The sequence below is a fragment of the Zootoca vivipara genome, chromosome 10, assembly GCF_963506605.1.
Source record: "Zootoca vivipara chromosome 10, rZooViv1.1, whole genome shotgun sequence".
In the NCBI taxonomy this organism is placed as follows: Eukaryota; Metazoa; Chordata; class Lepidosauria; order Squamata; family Lacertidae; genus Zootoca; species Zootoca vivipara.
This window is the reverse complement of record NC_083285.1, coordinates 18,408,147-18,425,110: the sequence shown is the minus strand read 5'-3', so window position 1 is coordinate 18,425,110 and position 16,964 is coordinate 18,408,147. Positions and strand designations below refer to the sequence as shown.

At 40.9% G+C, this 16,964-nt stretch overlaps 1 protein-coding gene across 3 annotated transcripts in view; it reads right to left on the bottom strand.

Moving 5' to 3' along the window:
• CTTNBP2 (cortactin binding protein 2) overlaps positions 1–16,964 on the bottom strand; it is a 121,074-nt gene that overhangs the window by 52,678 nt on the left and 51,432 nt on the right. For all 3 annotated transcript variants that reach the window (XM_035127368.2, XM_035127367.2, XM_035127372.2), the window contains 3 exons: positions 14,577–14,780; positions 12,627–12,726; positions 2,808–2,958 (listed from right to left, as the gene is read on the bottom strand). In XM_035127368.2, the coding sequence (XP_034983259.2) occupies positions 2,808–2,958; positions 12,627–12,726; positions 14,577–14,780 (455 nt within the window). The remainder of the gene's footprint in view (positions 1–2,807; positions 2,959–12,626; positions 12,727–14,576; positions 14,781–16,964) is intronic.

Below are 16,964 nucleotides of genomic sequence, written 5' to 3'. Positions count from 1 at the left end.
CTGCATGCTGGGATACTGCCCCAAATTTGATCATGTGAGCGGCAGTGGTGAGATTCATGAATACTGGGGAAATGCAAAACTTCTGTGATTTTCTAGATTATTGGGATTGCAAACAGATTTTTCTCTGGAAGCAATTAACATAGAAATGAGAGCTAAACGTCGGCGAGATTCCACTAGTTTTCTAGAAGTGGCAGTTACGACATGTGAAAGATCACATAAAGCCTAAAAATATCAGGTGAGGAAACAGAATAAAGTGCTCTCTGAAGGCAGCCCTAAGGCTGGTATGTGTAAACATCTTTGAACCACCTGTTCCACAGATCATTTCCAAACCAACCAAATCTATCTTGTTAAGCAAAGGCATGTCTAGGGACCTTTGCTTATTAAATAGCACAATGAGTGAAAGATACATTTCTGAACCATTTCTGGATGAAATCGTTCACAAAATTAACAGGTGTAAAGACTCTGATAAAAGCTGCATTTACAAACTGGAGATCTTCAGCCTTATGTAAATGAATCAGAAGCCTCGATGCCTTTAATACAGAACCTGCTCTGCTTCTGTTCCATTTCACATTTCTATTTCTCTCTCTGATTTCTGCTGTGATCTTCTACCACGTCTTTGAGAGGAATCAAATGCTTCATTCAATATATGAAGATACTTATACAGTGATACCTCGGTTTAAGTACACAATTGGTTCTGGAAGTCTTTGCTTAACCTGAAGCGTTCATAAACTGAAGCGAACTTTCCCATTGAAAGTAATGGAAAGTGGATTATTCCGTTCCAGACAGTCCGCAAAGTCCTTAAATTGAAGCGTACTTAACCTGAAGCAAACTTTCCCATTGAAAGTAATGGTAAGTGGATTAATCTGTTCCAGACGGGTCCACGGAGTACTCAACCTGAAGCGTACTTAACCCGAAGTATGAGTGTAATTGGTTCTGGAAGTCCGGACTTAACCTGAAGCCTACTTAACCTGAAGCGAACTTTCCCATTGAAAGTAAGGGAAAGTGGATTAATCCGTTCCAGATGGGTCCACGGAGTACTTTAACTGAAAGTACTCAAACCGAAGTGTACTTAAACCGAGGTATGACTGTGACAGAGCAACAATCCATCCGACCTAACGCTGGACAGTTCAGTCAGTACTGAGAGACACACTGGAAATATTACCCCTATTATTATTATTATTATTATTATTATTATTATTATTATTATTTTATACCCTGCCCATCTGGCTGGGTTTCTCCAGCCACTCTGGGCTGCTTCCAATAAAAGATTAAAAATACATTAAATATAATTTGAACAAGCATAGTAAGATGTCACATCAGCAGCAAGAAGAGTAATTCATGTGCTTATAACTTTGAATTTCAACCTGTGTTACTGGAAACTTAGCAAATGTTCCTTGATAGAATAAGGATAATGGTAGACTAACTTATTGGGAGATAGAGGCCACATGATACACCCCAAGCTTGTGTGCCCCCACGCCCCCACCCCCAGCTTCCTCTGTAGCAACCCAGAAGTTTGTGCTTCTGTTTTGATTAATCACAGCTTGCCATTTCATCAGAGCCCTGCAAACTGTTGTTTACCAAGCTGGCTTCTTTCAACAAACCGTAGGTAAGATTCGCCACAGTTTCAGGTTTATATCGCTAAACTGTGGTTAATCCAAACTGGAAGTGAAGGCTCCCGATCTTCTCCTTGTGGCTGAACTGGAGGAGAAGAGGCAACAGGGGAGGCTAGAATTTTTCCTGTCAAAATACACCAAAAGGGACTCTTGCGTCCAAATGCTGCCAATATGTCCACCACTCCCCCAGAAGCACAGAAATAGTACCTCCTAGTTTGCAGGGGATGATAGCTAAGGACAATATGAACCAAGAGTACATCCTGAACTCTCCAGCAAAAATTGTAGGAGTTGTGCAACAAAAGCCCTAACAGTACAGTGTTTAAAAAGCACTGCTTTATAATATTCATTCACTGAAATCATTACTTTAAAAACATGTGGATCAGTCCTTAGCAGGAAACGTAATTTGATATATGTATATAGGAATTGGGGGGGGGTAATAAATTGGGATGATTTATCTGCTTCTTTATTACTAGGAACTTAATATTTCTGCTCCTATATTTTTAACATATTTCTGCATCTTCCAAAGTCCCAACATTTTTTAAAAAACAACAACAGTAAGATGTCAATTTCTTTATATTCATTTGTTGTATGTTAATTTCAAGGACAGAATAAGAATCTTCCTTATTTAGTTTAGTCTGATCTATAACACTCTCAGTTGTTCCTTTTTTAAAAAAAAAAGCAACCCAAAATAACCCTCAATCTTTTTACCACCCCTTTGTAGACTGTTTCCTCTGCAGGAAGAACAAAAGCAATCTTCTACTAAGCAAGGTGTCCGAGCTTTTGAATCAGAGACAAGAAAAATCTCAACTGAAGTTGACATCATGGAAAACGAGAGCTTATAAGAGCAGGATGTGAGCAACAACTGCTTCAAATTTCAAGTCTGTGAGGCAGGATGACAGGAAAGATAATTATTTCAGAAATCTTATGGGGAAATAAATAATTGAATGCAGTTGAAGGCATTTTACAATGGCACCAAACCATATACAGAAAATGTGAAACCTTCCATTAATTCCAAAGGATTTCATGCAGTACAGCAGTTAAGATTATGAACAAACGCCTCAACAGAAGCCATTTTGACACGGCAATGCAGCCGTTGGGGTTATTAATATATGCCTCAACCAAAACCATTCTGAAGCAGCTCACTCCTGCTCTTCTTGAAACGTTGAGTTTGAAAAATGGGCTTTTAAGACTTACGCAGGTTTTTGCACTTCTGTCTGCTCCAGCTTCCAACAAGAGTTTGACACATTCATTATTTCCATTTCTACAGGCCAAGTAGAGAGGTGTCTCTCCCTCTTCAGCAGCGTGATTAATGTCAGCATGATACATGATTAATAATTCTGCACATCTAGGGACAGAAGCATTGGACATGTTATAAGAATACCTGACCTGGAAAAGACATGACCTTTAAAATGCCATTCAGCTACAATACCTTCTCCAAACATATATTCAATTATACTGCATCAACAAAGGTAATTGGCTTAAAAGCATTATGATCAGGGACACATATTAAATCAAAAATTGGTGCCTGGATATTGAAAATAGGCAAATTCTCTCATCTAGCTATTTGTGGAGACTTAAGATAATGAAGTTTGAGGAATATGTTGCAGAATATTTGAATTATAACAAGCAAACTGGTCAATTAGTGTTCGAACATGTCTCCTTAGCTTATTAATATGGCATCATTTATTTGTTTTATTTATTTAAATAGATTTCATGAAGTCCTGCCTTTTTAGGGTGGTCCACTCTTCCAAGCAATTACCATGTGTTATGATTACAAGCAATTAAAACAACAAAAACAGGAAACAACAACATTAAATTAGAAGAATGGACCACAGTGCTGTAAAACCAGGCTGCATTTTTTTGTCAATACAAATAAAATAAGGTCTCTTCTAAAAGCCAACAGAGAGGAATCTATGCATATTTCTCTGCGAAGCGAATTCCACAGATAAGTGGAAATCTTGGGCAGCTGCAAATGGGCATTGTACCAATGCAAGGAAAATTCAAGGGCAAGAAGCAAGGATGCCAATAAAATATTGTGGGGGAGCAGGTAAGCTCCGCCCCGCATAATCAATCATATGATGCAGTGCGCACACACCATTTGAATGGGAATGCCTATAACTTTGTGGGGGCCCGGCCCCCTCAAATATTTTATTGAGGAGGGGTGAAGCCCCCACAGCCCCTACGAGTTGGCTCCTATGACAGGAAGCATGCTCCCGGTCCCAGCAAGTAGCAGAAGCACAAACTCCAGATATCAAATTGAGAACTGGATTCCCAAAGAGATGCAACGAGGCTTGGCTAAACAGGAAGGCCTTTGCGATAGTGGCCATGTGTGTTCAAGAGTCTGTGAAGTGTTCAAGTCTGCATGTGACAGGGTTCAACATGGCAGCTTCTTCCATGAACACTGTATAGCCGGGATGGGCGGAATGTTAAAAGCTTTTGGTACAAGCATCTGATGATCAAAGCAATAAAAACACAAGTTACAAGGTCAAAATCATGTCTTCCCAATAGAAATTCCACTCACACTAGCCAACATCTGGTTTTGGTTGCAACAACTCCTTCATCTTTTGACCCTGAACTGGTCATAACCGGATAGAATTCAGATTACCTATATAATAAATGCATCCGTTCAAGCCTTTGCTCCTTCTGGATTCTAAGAAAATATTTTATTGAATTTTATACTTCAGGTAATTAGAAACCTTTGTTTAAGAACAGGACATTTAATACTATTCATTCCGGTAGCCAGCAATCTCCATAAATCTAAACGGTTTCACTGCAAATATACAGGTAATTCACAGGGGTTATGTTCTGGAGATTGCATGCAAAGCTGAAATCGTGTGTGTAGTCCAAACAATCCTGGAACTGCTATCGCTGTCTGCTGGGGATCCCCTCCTGTGTGTCCAATATAGCGGTCCGCCTGGAGGTTGGGCAAATCCCTGCCAGCGCCCGGATATGGATTTTGAAGATTCACTATTGGCTAAAACTCACTTTTTCCCCTGTTGGGTTGGCACCTAATCCAGAAGGGTTAGGGGTGCCAACCCAACAGGGGAAAAAGTGAGTTTTAGCCAATAGTGAATCTTCAAAATCCATATCCGGGCGCTGGCAGGGATTTGCCCAACCTCCAGGCGGACCGCTATATTGGACACACAGGAGGGGATCCCCAGCAGACAGCGATAGCAGTTCCAGGATTTGTTTGGACTACACACACGATTTCATGTGACTGTAAGGGGAAGATCTGGATTATTATGAACTTGAAGGACGATTTGAACTTTAGAAAAAAGACGGCAGTGGACAGTTGCGAGGAATTCCCAATTTCTTGAAGCATGGGAACCCAAATAAAAAATTCTTTAGATGATTTGGCATAACATTCGGTCTGATTGATATATATATGTGTATAATTTGAAATATTGAATGTGATATAATTGGTTTTAATTGGAAAATTAATAAAAATATTTAAAAAAAAAAAAAGATAAAATTACAAACACCTAAATATAGACGGGCATTTACCCTTGCCAGATTTAATGTATTGCCATCTGCCTTTTTGCAGGGAAGATTCGCAGGTAAACCATATGCGGAACGAGTCTGCCCCTGCGGCCTGCCAGAGGTAGAATCTGCCTCTCATGTTTTATTACACTGCCGTTTTCATAATGACATACGCCAGGCTTTCATTTCCCTGACCATACAAAATTCTTTAAACGAATTCCAATGTCTTAAACTCCTTGTAGAAGATACGGACCCTGAGATTACGCTAAAAGTGGCCAAATTTTGTGCAGCAGCCATAAAGCTCAGAGAACAAGCGGTGCTACCGCAATGAATAATACCCCAAATGGCAATCTGTAGGCTATATTTTAGTGTCCCAGTTCCAATTTATACATTTTAAATGCTGCTGTATACATATATGTGTGTGTATTGTTCCTGCTGTGTAAATTCTAGTGTGTTATCTTTGTGTTTTATGATTTTTATGATTCTTCTGATTTTGTAAGCTGGTCTGTGACCGTAAGAATAAATTCAACTTCAATCTTGGAACCGTCCCTGTGTGAGCATCCCTACCTTTCTGAAACTGGTGTGCCGAGCAGGACTTGCCTTCACAAAGCAGCGAGCTTAAGCGCTCTTTCTGCAGCAGGAAAACCTGATGCAGAAAGAGCTTTTAAACTCCCCACCACCACCTTGCGTGGGTTTAGTTTGTGTGATTTCAGCTGGCTGGTAGATAAAGCACTTAAAGCTGAAGTTGCGCAAGTTAAAAGTACATATGTTGTGAGTTACCTGTATATGTAGAATGCATCTTATTCCTTTCTAAGACCTCGTTTTTTGATAGAGACTGAGGGCAAGGGGAAGAACTAGGCGTTTACAAAACGGGGGTGCCCAAAGCTGGGGTGTCAGGACAAGCAGAACAGATATGCAACAAGAGAGGTATGGTAAGAAAAGATTTAGGCAAGGAGAGGAGGAAAACAAGAGGCAAAGTGTTAGAAAAATCAAAAGGGACTGATAAAGAGGATGGAAAATGAGAAGCATCAAAACATTTAAGGAATAGAAGCACAAGAATCCTTCAGACTGGTGGGAGGGAGAACACGAGGAATAAGGACAGGGAAATGGAGATGAAAGCAAAAGCTGAGGAAATAATTAAAATGTATGTCTTGAGCAGGGGTTATAGGTACAAGTTTATGGTCACAAGAGAGCACATTGCTCTCCAAATGGCAGGAAGTTGAGATCAATTCCAAGTCTCCTCTCAACTGAGTGCTGAACTCTGGGGCAAAATCTGACAAGCCACCAGACGAGATGGCAGAAGTGACACTTTCCACTGAAAGGATGTTATCTGTAACTGGAATAACAGGGTTGCCTCAGGTCAGGAATCAGTCTGATTGACAGCCCCACAGGAAAACCTGCACCACACCTCTCTGAACTATGTGGAGTTCTAGCCAATATAAATAGCATCTCAGTCATTTAAATGTCAGATTTCTGGGGAGGCAACACTATCGGCTAGGGCTGCCATATGTCCGAATATGAAAGATGGAACTGATGTCCAGGGGGAATTTACAAAAGGCAGCACTTTGTCCTAGATCTTAGGCAAGCCAATCACAAAATTGTATTTTTATAAAACAAAAGCTCAACAACTTTCAGGGTACCCTGGTTTTTACTTTTTGGCAGCCCTAGGAAAATGGAACAGCAAAATTTGCAATCCATAAGATTGAATACACTCATAGAGGCAATCAAATCATCAGTAAAATATGGATCTCTGCAGTACTATTAGAATTAATCCTGTTCAAGTCCCGAGAAGATGGATGGATACAAGATTACCTGAAAAGAGCTGGTATCAGCTCTGTTTTTCTACAATCTTTCATAGAATAGTGAAAGAGTTTCATTTAGCAAGAAATGTAAAGTATTCAGCAGCTATGAAAGGCATATCTTGAAAGTCACTTGCTGCTCTCACAACAATATGCATACTTGTCCCATTATACTATCCCACATTCTTGCTGCTCAGAGCCTTCAAAATGAAAAGGGATATATATATATATATATATATATATATATATATATATATATATATATATATACACACACACACACACACACACACACACACACACACATAAAACAATTGAATTATTGCTGCAAAGGCTCCAGTAGTACAAATGGAACAAATAAATATTAGTATCAGCTTATTTGCATGTGATGATGCAATCAACAAATCACAAGCCTCCTCAACAGTCTCTTATCACAAAAATTGTAATGTGGGAAGGATACTCATGCCCAATAATGACTACATGATTTGCCATTCACATTATCTTTCTTGTAGGCCAAAGTAACCCACCCAATGTACACAAACTATTTTTTATACAGAGGAGGGTCTTGAATATAAGCTCCCAGGATAGGGAATAAAATCATAGAAATAGAATCATAGAGTTGGAAGAGACCACAAGGGCCATCCAGTCCCACCCCCTGCCAAGCAGGAAACACCACCAAAGCATTCTTGACATATGGCTGTCAAGCCTCCGCTTAAAGACCTCCAAAGGAGGAGACTCCACCACACTCCTTGGCAGCAAATTCCACTGTCGAACAGCTCTTACTGTCAGGAAGTTCTTCCTAATGTTTAGGTGGAATCTTTCTTTCTTGTAGTTTGAAAGGCTACAAATTTCAGCATGTTTTCTTAGAGCTAACTAATGGGACTTACTTTCAAGTAAGAGTTGTAAGGCTCTAAGTTTTATTTTATTTTTTGGTGAGGGGGAGGATATCAGATCATTAGTTTGCGAAGAAGAAGAAGAAGAAGAAGAAGAAGAAGAAGAAGAAGAAGAAGAAGAAGAAGAAGAAGAAGAAGAAGAATGAATTCAACAAATCTCTTTAAGCAGACTATTAAAGGAAGGTATGTTACCCCTTTTTCAATTGTAAGTGTGAAAGCTCTGAGATAGGCTCACATTATAGAATCTAGCTCACAATACTATACCTCTCCTATTTCTGGGGCTATTTAAACAGTTTCTCACACCTTGATAGCAGTGAGGAACTGACGATTTTTAAATCTGATTTGTGGATAACTTCAGCTTCCTCACCTTACCAGCCAATCCCAACCGACCCCCCCCCAAAAAAATCATATCCTTCCACAGTTAAATATAGTACACAGATATTTCTCACAAGAAAGCAGTCAGCTTTTCAAAATTGTAATGTATTGCTTCAGTCAGTTACCATCAAAGTCCTTTAAAAAAGTGCCTTTATTCCGTTTCCTCAGGCACTGCGTTAAATGAAACATCCTTGCTCTTTGACATATTATACTCCAACTGAGGGGGCTTTTTTCTGTAGGCAGACCACTTTTCGAAGGATCAAAGGCAAAATATCAATGAATGCAATTTCCCCATCAGCTGCCAGCACATGCTTTTCATTTAATTTTTGTGCTCAAAGAAATGGCTGATAAGGCTTTCAGTAAAAGCTTGACCATGAATCCGTCCAGAGCGCCGGTTAAGAGATGCATTTTTAGAAGGCAAGACCCATCTTTCCCATTTGAAAGAACACTATTATTTATTAAATTTAGAGACTGCCCTTCATCTGAAGACCACAGGAAGGTTTACAACATAAAATACAAATATATATATAACTTAAAATGCTTGCAGCATGTGCTTGCACACAAGAATGAAAGCAAATTTTTGGGGGGAGCATGGCTTTATTGTAATAAAATCCTAGAAACTCGAGAGCTTTTTTTTTAAAAAAAAAATCCCCAAACATCTCTACTTCTAACAGAAAATCTCATAATAATATTACAAGTGAGGATTATAGGCAGGAATAAGTCTTTAATGGAGTATGTTTTTCTCTCGCAGCTTGTGCACCCCAATACTTAAATTATTTTCATGGAACATCGCGGGCTGGACCAATAAATTAGGGGATGAGGCATTTCATGAATATATAATGCGATACGATATAATTATGCTTCAGGAAACCTGGGTAACTGCCAACATATTTTTGGATGGTTATCAGGCATACGAAATCAAGGCATCCAAACCGCTTGGAAGGGGACGACCAAGCGGGGGCTTAGTAATTCTGGTGGCTACCCATTTGGTTCCACAGGTGTCTGAATTTTTGGTCTACGAGCAACTGGCGCTGGGAATTATATTGAAGCTAAAACCCAAGAGCATCATTTTTGTCTCAGTCTATATGCCACCGCATACAGTGCAAACACAGATTGAGAGCACATGGCGTAAATTACACAGTTTCCTGCATTCCTGCCAAACTAAGTATCCCGGTGCACTATTCTACACAATGGGAGATATGAACGCCAGAATAGGCTCAAACGAGGACGGACTGGAAAGAAAATTCCCAATACTAGAAGACCTAAGGGAAAATAGCGCCTTTTCATTAAACCCTCCCCCGGAAAGATTGTCGAAAGACTGTCAAATCAATTTTGCAGGCTTCTGTATGGCTCTGCTACTCATCAGTCTGGATTTTATCATTGTAAACGGAACGCATTCCGGGGATAGAGAAGGAGAGTACACATTTTTAAATTCAAATGGAGCCAGCACAGTTGATTACTGTCTCACAACGAGGGAGGCTTTTGAATTAATTACAGAATTCTATATAGATAATAGGACTGAAAGCGATCACCTACCTCTAATCATGTCCATAATTGGTAAAAACTCAAACCCACGTTCTGGCACAGAATACATAGAATCAGATAAAGCAAATGAATCTGAATTGCGCAGGAAAAAATGGACACCAGAGACAGCAACTGCAGCTGAGAATAGACTGAACTCACAAACTGCAATTAGATTAAGAACAACTATATTAAACAACTCTTCCATAGATTCCTCCCTGACTGCCTATGAAAATCTCATTGAGTCATTGCAGGATGTGGTCACTGTAAATACAAACTCAGACCGCAAGTCCCACACTAACAAAGGGTGCCATTGGTTTGACAAAGAGTGCCGTATGAAGAAGGAAGCTTTAAGGAATGCGTACATGGACTATAGAAATGCTGGACAAAATCTCTTACCTCCATCCTACTTTAAATTGAAAAAAGAGTATAAAGCCCTCTTGGTCTCAAAGAAAAGGCAAGCTGAGCGAAACTCCTGGTCCTTGTTATTGAACGCTTCACTAAATAATGAAACTAAATTTTTTTGGCAACTGGTCTCTGACTCAATGAAAACTAGCCTTTCAACTCCCAGCTGCGCCATTCCAGCCCAGGTCTGGGAGAATCACTTCAGAAATATATTTATGGAAAATTCAAACCTTACCATCGGTTCTCAGGAAGCTGACAATGCAGAACTGGCACTGTTACCTCTTTGGAGACCAGTTACAGTGGAGGAAATTTATACATTAATGGAGAAACTGAAGAATGGCAAGGCCCCGGGAAAAGACTTTATACCAGCGGAACTTATAACATCCAACCAGCTCTGGTGGGCTCCGCTTTTGGCGGCCCTTTTCACAGTGGTAAACAGCTCAGGCAAAGTACCACAAAGCTGGAAGCATGCTATAGTCGTCCCAATATTCAAGAAAGGTGACCCTAAAGAACCCTCAAATTACAGGCCAATTAGCCTGCTATCAGTAATTGGGAAGTTGTATGCCTGCTTCCTAAGTAATAAACTGACAACTTTTCTTAATGAATATAACATCCTATCTGAAGCCCAGGCAGCCTATCGAGAGAATCACTCAACCACAGACCACTGCCTAATGCTGTCTTTCCTAGCCGAAAAATATACCAGGCCGCTTCAGGGCAAGCTCTTTGTGGCATTTATGGATCTGAAGTCAGCATTCGATTCTGTCCCCAGATCCCATTTGTGGACCAAGTTAGATCAGATAATACAGGACAAGCGTCTCCTCTTTCTTATAAAAGCCCTATATAACGGAACCAAACTGCAGGTCCGATGCGGTCAGCAGGGACAGCTATCAAATAATATCGAAATGAGTAGGGGGGTTCGACAGGGTTGTGTCCTGGCCCCAACATTGTTTTGCTTATTCCTAAATGATCTAGAAGAGTGCCTAATGGACGCAGATGGTCACCTTCCAAAAATAGGTATAAGAAGGACCCCCTTGCTGCTTTATGCTGATGACGCGGCCATAATTTCACGCACCAGACCGGGTTTGAAACACCTGTTGATGAAATTTTCTGAATATTGTCTTGGAAATGGATTAACAATAAATTATGAAAAATCAAAAATCTTAGTATTTGAAAGAAACTTTTCCCGGTTAAACTGGTCGCTGGATGGCCATGAACTTGAACAGATTAAACATTTCAGCTATTTAGGACTAACATTCCACCATACAAGATCATGGAAGTACCACTGGCAAACCTCCCTTCAAAAGGCGGAGATTACAAAACTAGCCATACTTCGATTCTTCCATACAAAGGGCGGCAAGTATGTACCGGCAGCTCTAAAAGTATTCAATGCAAAAACTGTCCCCCAAATCCTGTATGCAGCAAATGTCTGGCAGAATGGGGACCTGCCTAAGCTAGATGGCTTCCAAGCACAATTTATTCGATCCTTGCTTCAGGTGCCCAATTGTGTGCGAAATTCCATACTCCTGCTAGAAACGGGTGAATGCCCAATTTCAACAAAGGCATGGTGGGCTGCACTAAAACATTGGCTCAAGATTGTAGTATTTGAACTTGGGGAGGGACTGTATAAATACCTGAACAATGAGGAATACATCAGCCAATGGCAGAAAACCATGGCGAGAAAAGCCACTGCTTTAGGTCTGTCACCCACCCAACTCTATTGCCTGGGATATGAAGGTGCCCTAAAGACCTTAAAGCAAAGACTTTGGGATAATTCACACAGTGATCTACGACATCAATCACTTGCGATCTGCAGTCCATTGGCAGTAGGAGTACAATATGGGCATGTCTTTAAGCCAGCAGCCTATATTCAAAACTTGACAGTGCCAAACTACCGAAGGCTGTTCACAAAAGCAAGACTGAATGTTTTCCCCTCTGCAGTGCTGGAGGGCAGGATGAGAGGAGTACCCTACCAGGAAAGACTGTGCTCGTGCACCCATGATGTAGATTCTATAAAACACATTGTGCTGCACTGTGGGAAGTTTGAGCAAGCTAGGGCTGAAGTGATTTCACCCCTGCTAGCCTTGCTCCCAGGAAAATCAGAGGATTTCTATATCAGGTTCCTATTGGAAGACCGGTCAAATGCCAGAACACTAGCAGTGGCAAAGTTTTTATCTGTGGTCACAAGAACTAATGTTTCCTATTCCGAATTTGAGTAAGATGTCTGAGTGGTTTGAGGGCGGGGTGTCCCAGCTGTGTATCGCTTGGTAACGAATTGATGGGTCTATGGACCGTAATAAAGATTGTTGTTGTTATTGTAATAAAATCCTAGAAACTCGAGAGCTTTTTTTTTTAAAAAAAAATATCCCCAAACATCTCTACTTCTAACAGAAAATCTCATAATAATATTACAAGTGAGGATTATAGGCAGGAATAAGTCTTTAATGGAGTATGTTTTTCTCTCGCAGCTTGTGCACCCCAATACTTAAAAGATTACAAGGAATTCTGTGTCTGGATAAACACATAATTGCCATGTTACTTACTTGTAATGTCCCTGAGCAACCGCTGAACACAAGGGTGTAAAGCCATTTTTATCAACAGGATCAACTTGAGCTTCTGAAGTCAGCAGCAATCTTACACAATCTAGGAGTTGGGGGAAAAACAAAGGCATATTGATATATAAGAGGGAAGTGGTGGGGGAAGATAAGGGTTTGAAAACCAGAGAGCATTCCTCACAAATCGTGCATCTGCAGTATGTAACCATAAAAGTTGTTTTGGCTATCTGGTTGTCCACTGTTGAAACAGTGCTGGACTAGATGGGTCTTTGGCCTGATCCAGCAGGCTCTTCGTATGTTCTTACCTACCGAAGGCAATATTCTGTATTGTGATGCCAGCTTACTAGGACACCTGGGCAAGGGAAACTTATCTCTCATATATAGAGAGAGCAAATTAACAAATTCTTCACATTCACCAAGTTCTTTTTTATTTTTATTTTATTTATTAGATTCATATAACACCCTTCTTCATAAGATCTCAGGGCGGTTCACAGAATAAAATACAGGATAAAAGCAAGTAGAAAATTAAAACAAAACAGCAAAACAATAACCCCCTCTTCCCACAGACACATTTAAAATGTCACAGAATATAATTCAGTCCAAGGCCTGGTTGAAAAGAAACATTTTCACCTAAAAATACATAATGACGGCAGCAGGTGAACTTTAGAATACACTGGAAATTTTTCCAACTTTGGATTTTGCTGCCGCAGATTTGGCGTTGGCCGCTAGCTTAAGATGACTTAGTAAGTGGATAAGAAAAATCCACAGAGGAGATGTCTATTGCTGCAAGTCATGATGGCTACATTCACGCACTGGCGGAGGAGTGCCGGGGGGGGGGGGAGTGCACCATCCCTGGCAGCGTGATCCTGGTGGGGTGCCAGTGCGGCTGCCCCCTGACCATGCTGGGTGCCATGCCCCTGCAGGCGGCATGCCACACCCCTAGGTGTGCCCCACCGCCCTCGCCTGCTCTCTGCCCCCCCCCGGTGCCGGAGCATGTAGCTCCGCCACTGCATTCAAGCTCCCCATTCGGAGGCAGAATGTCATTTGCCAAGACGAAATGATGGGACAGGTCTACTACCTTCATGTCTAGCTTGTGGGAGACTTGTGACTGGCCACACTGGGAAACTGGCAACTGAAATGTTGATCTAATCCAGGCATCCCCAAACTTTGGCCCTCCAGATGTTTTGGACTACATTTCCCATCTTCCCCCACCACTGGTCCTTTTAGCTAGGGATCATGGGAGTTGTAGGCCAAGACATCTGGAGGGCCGCAGTTTGGGGGTGCTTGATCTAATCCAAAAGGATTCTTCTTATGTTCCTCCAACTTTCCCTTGCAACCACTGCCTTCCTTACTGCACTGCCACCCCAACAACAGTTTTTTATGCTATTTCTGCTCAAATCTGATGAAGTGCTTATAGGATTCTGAGGCTGTAAGTGTCCCTTCCTGACCCAAATGTAGACACAGCTATGTCTACAGGGGAAGGAGACCAGTGTAGAAGGGCTGCAACCAGACCCCAGAGCTTATATTAATGTCTCACACCAGGAGCTAATCTGAGGGCTGCAAGATCAAGTTGTTCAGGATCTGCACTGGTTCATCGTTTAATCCTGCCATTCCTCTCTGGAATACAGAGCAACAGTTCAACTTTCCAATAACTTTGCTAAGCAGAGAGACAACAGCTTGCCCAAGGTCACTCAGTGAACTACCGGCCCAGCGCCCTGGCACCCCGCACCACCGGGACTCTACCTAGAGCCGGCCCTGTGGGAGGGTTGTTAGGAGAAGCCTAGAGAAAGGAGAGTGGGGATTGCTCTCTCCGGGAAGCCAAAATGCTTGCCCTGATGGAACTATCACCTCAGTGCACTGTGGAATTCCTCCCCTGAACTACAAAAACACATATAAACACAGCAGATAGTAAAGTCAGGGCACGGACAAAATCCATACCTGTATGTCCATTCATAGCAGCAGAATACAAGGCAGAATAGCCATCTTCACAGGAGTCATTAATGTCCAGACCTTCTTCATTAAGCAGCATTGACAATAAAGTTACATTTCCCTGGGCAGCAGCTTGGTGAAGAAGGGTGGGCCTGCCACCCAGGGGGACAGGACCACCACTCATTAATAAAGGGGTTAGGGAGGGAGACCAGCCTGCGAGTTAAAAGCAACATCAATTAGAGAGAACACACATGAAGAAGTTAAAGCTGCACACTTTGAAAGCTATCTCAAAAGTTCTACAAAGGAAAACAGATTCTGCCATTTCAGCACATATAAAAAATATTAGCACAACTTTTTTAAAAAAAGAAAAAATCCTGGTTTCAAAGATAGCTTCAAATCACACACATGCTAAGTGAAACAATTTATTATTTAGATAAGCTCAAGGAAACACTCCATCCACTTTTGGTACAGTGCCTAGATTTTGTTTTTGGTTTTTTTTTTAAAAAAAGGTTATGTTTTAGTTGAAAAGCTAGCTCAAGTTATTTTGGTTTAGATTTAGCAAAAAATAAAATATGTTTAAAGTTACATATGATTTTAAAGAGTCCTTTTATCAGTATTCTCTTAAGAAAATCTGCTTAAATCTATGCAAAATATGACAGGCATTTTAGTTGAAAGTACATTTAAATCTCACACTACTGTCTAAGCCTGCTTGCTACTCAGCTGGGCTAAACACTGCATAGACTCATCTAAAATGTGGCGGCAGCACCGCAACTTCCTTTGCGTTTTCCCGTAAGGACTAAAGAGCAGTGATTAATGAATTACATCAAAATGACTGGCTAAAGCTTCCACATCGTCCAGTAAGAAACGCAAGCAACAGAACAGCATTTTAGGAAATTATAGGAGTTATCTTGGATAGACATTCCAGGTATCAGACGTTAGCAGCTTTAGAGGAGAGTTTATTAAGGACATGGAGTCTGCTGTATAGGGTGCGGAAGACTTTGTGAACTTTTCCTTGATCAAAAGGCTGCAAAAGGAAATAGAAAAGGGGATTGAAAATAGATATTGCTTCTTGCAACTGTGGATTGCCGATCGAAAAAGGAGAAATTCCAAAGGGATTTCCAGCCTTTATGTATTGAGGTTCGGGTTATCATCAAGTTACAGTGGTGCCTCGTTAGACGAATTTAATTCATTCCACGGGTCTTTTCTTATAACGAAAAATTCATCTAGCGAATCCCATAGGAATGCATTGAATTTTTTTTGAGTTTTTTTTTTTGCCCATAGGAACGCATTAATTGAATTTCAATGCATTCCTATGGGAAACCGTGATTCGCTAGACGAATTTTTCATAAAACGAATTCGTCTAGCGAGGCAACCTCCGATCGAAAAATCCTTTCGTTAAGCGGAAATTTCATTAAGCAGGGCATTCGTTAAGCGAGGCACCACTGTATAACAACTGCCCACACTATAAGCCAGGCATGAGGAATTTGGGGCCCTCCAAATGTTGTTGGACTAAATCTCTGACCATTGGCCATGCTGACCAGGACTAATGGGAACTGGAATCCAATGATATCTAGAAGGTCACAGGTTCCCCATACTTGCTCTAAGTTGGAAGGATCATGAATTTTAAACACCAAGCTTGGTAATATTTGTATTGTGAAATAAAATTTCTGTGGCCTCCTTGATGTAGAAAGTATTCTGCTCTTGTCTTGCTTTTCTCAACTTAACAGCCATTCATTAAATTATCTATTTCCAAACTATTGTAGGCTTTGGTTATCTCCAAAGTTTTAAAAAGCTGCCTTGTCTTTAAGCAAACCGAATCATAAACGTTACACGTCTCAATAAAGATGGTGTTTAAAGAGGAGAGCCTTTTCTCATAACAGAAAACAATCATTTATGTCATGGAAAATAATCACAAATGTATTAACCAAATTTAAAAGGAAAATACAGAAAATGGGCCATAGTAGAACTGCAATGGGTCTCATTGGTCTTGGACACTATATTAAGTGGGCAGCTACTGGGCAGGAACCAATGAGAGGGTTAATGGAAGGCACTAACAGACTGGGGGACAAAGCTAACTAATGGCAGAAGATGATGGACCAAAGGAAGGGATTCAGAGGATTGGATGGGCACAAAGGATAAGTGCAGGCAATAGGTAATAGAATAACAGCTCTGCTTATCTCCTTGGAGGTACTTACCTTGGGGTTGTTCTGTTGCCACTAATGACAACATCAATTTCCTCCCTCCTCAACCAATACCACTTTGCCACTAAACAGTTCAGGGGTGGACAGCACGGAAGTAGGGAGAAAACTCTCTCTAGGAAACTCCAATAGAGTTTCAAGGTCAGCCTCTCTTATTAGAGATGTCCCTTCTATCACCCCCTAGCCCAGCAGACAAAAG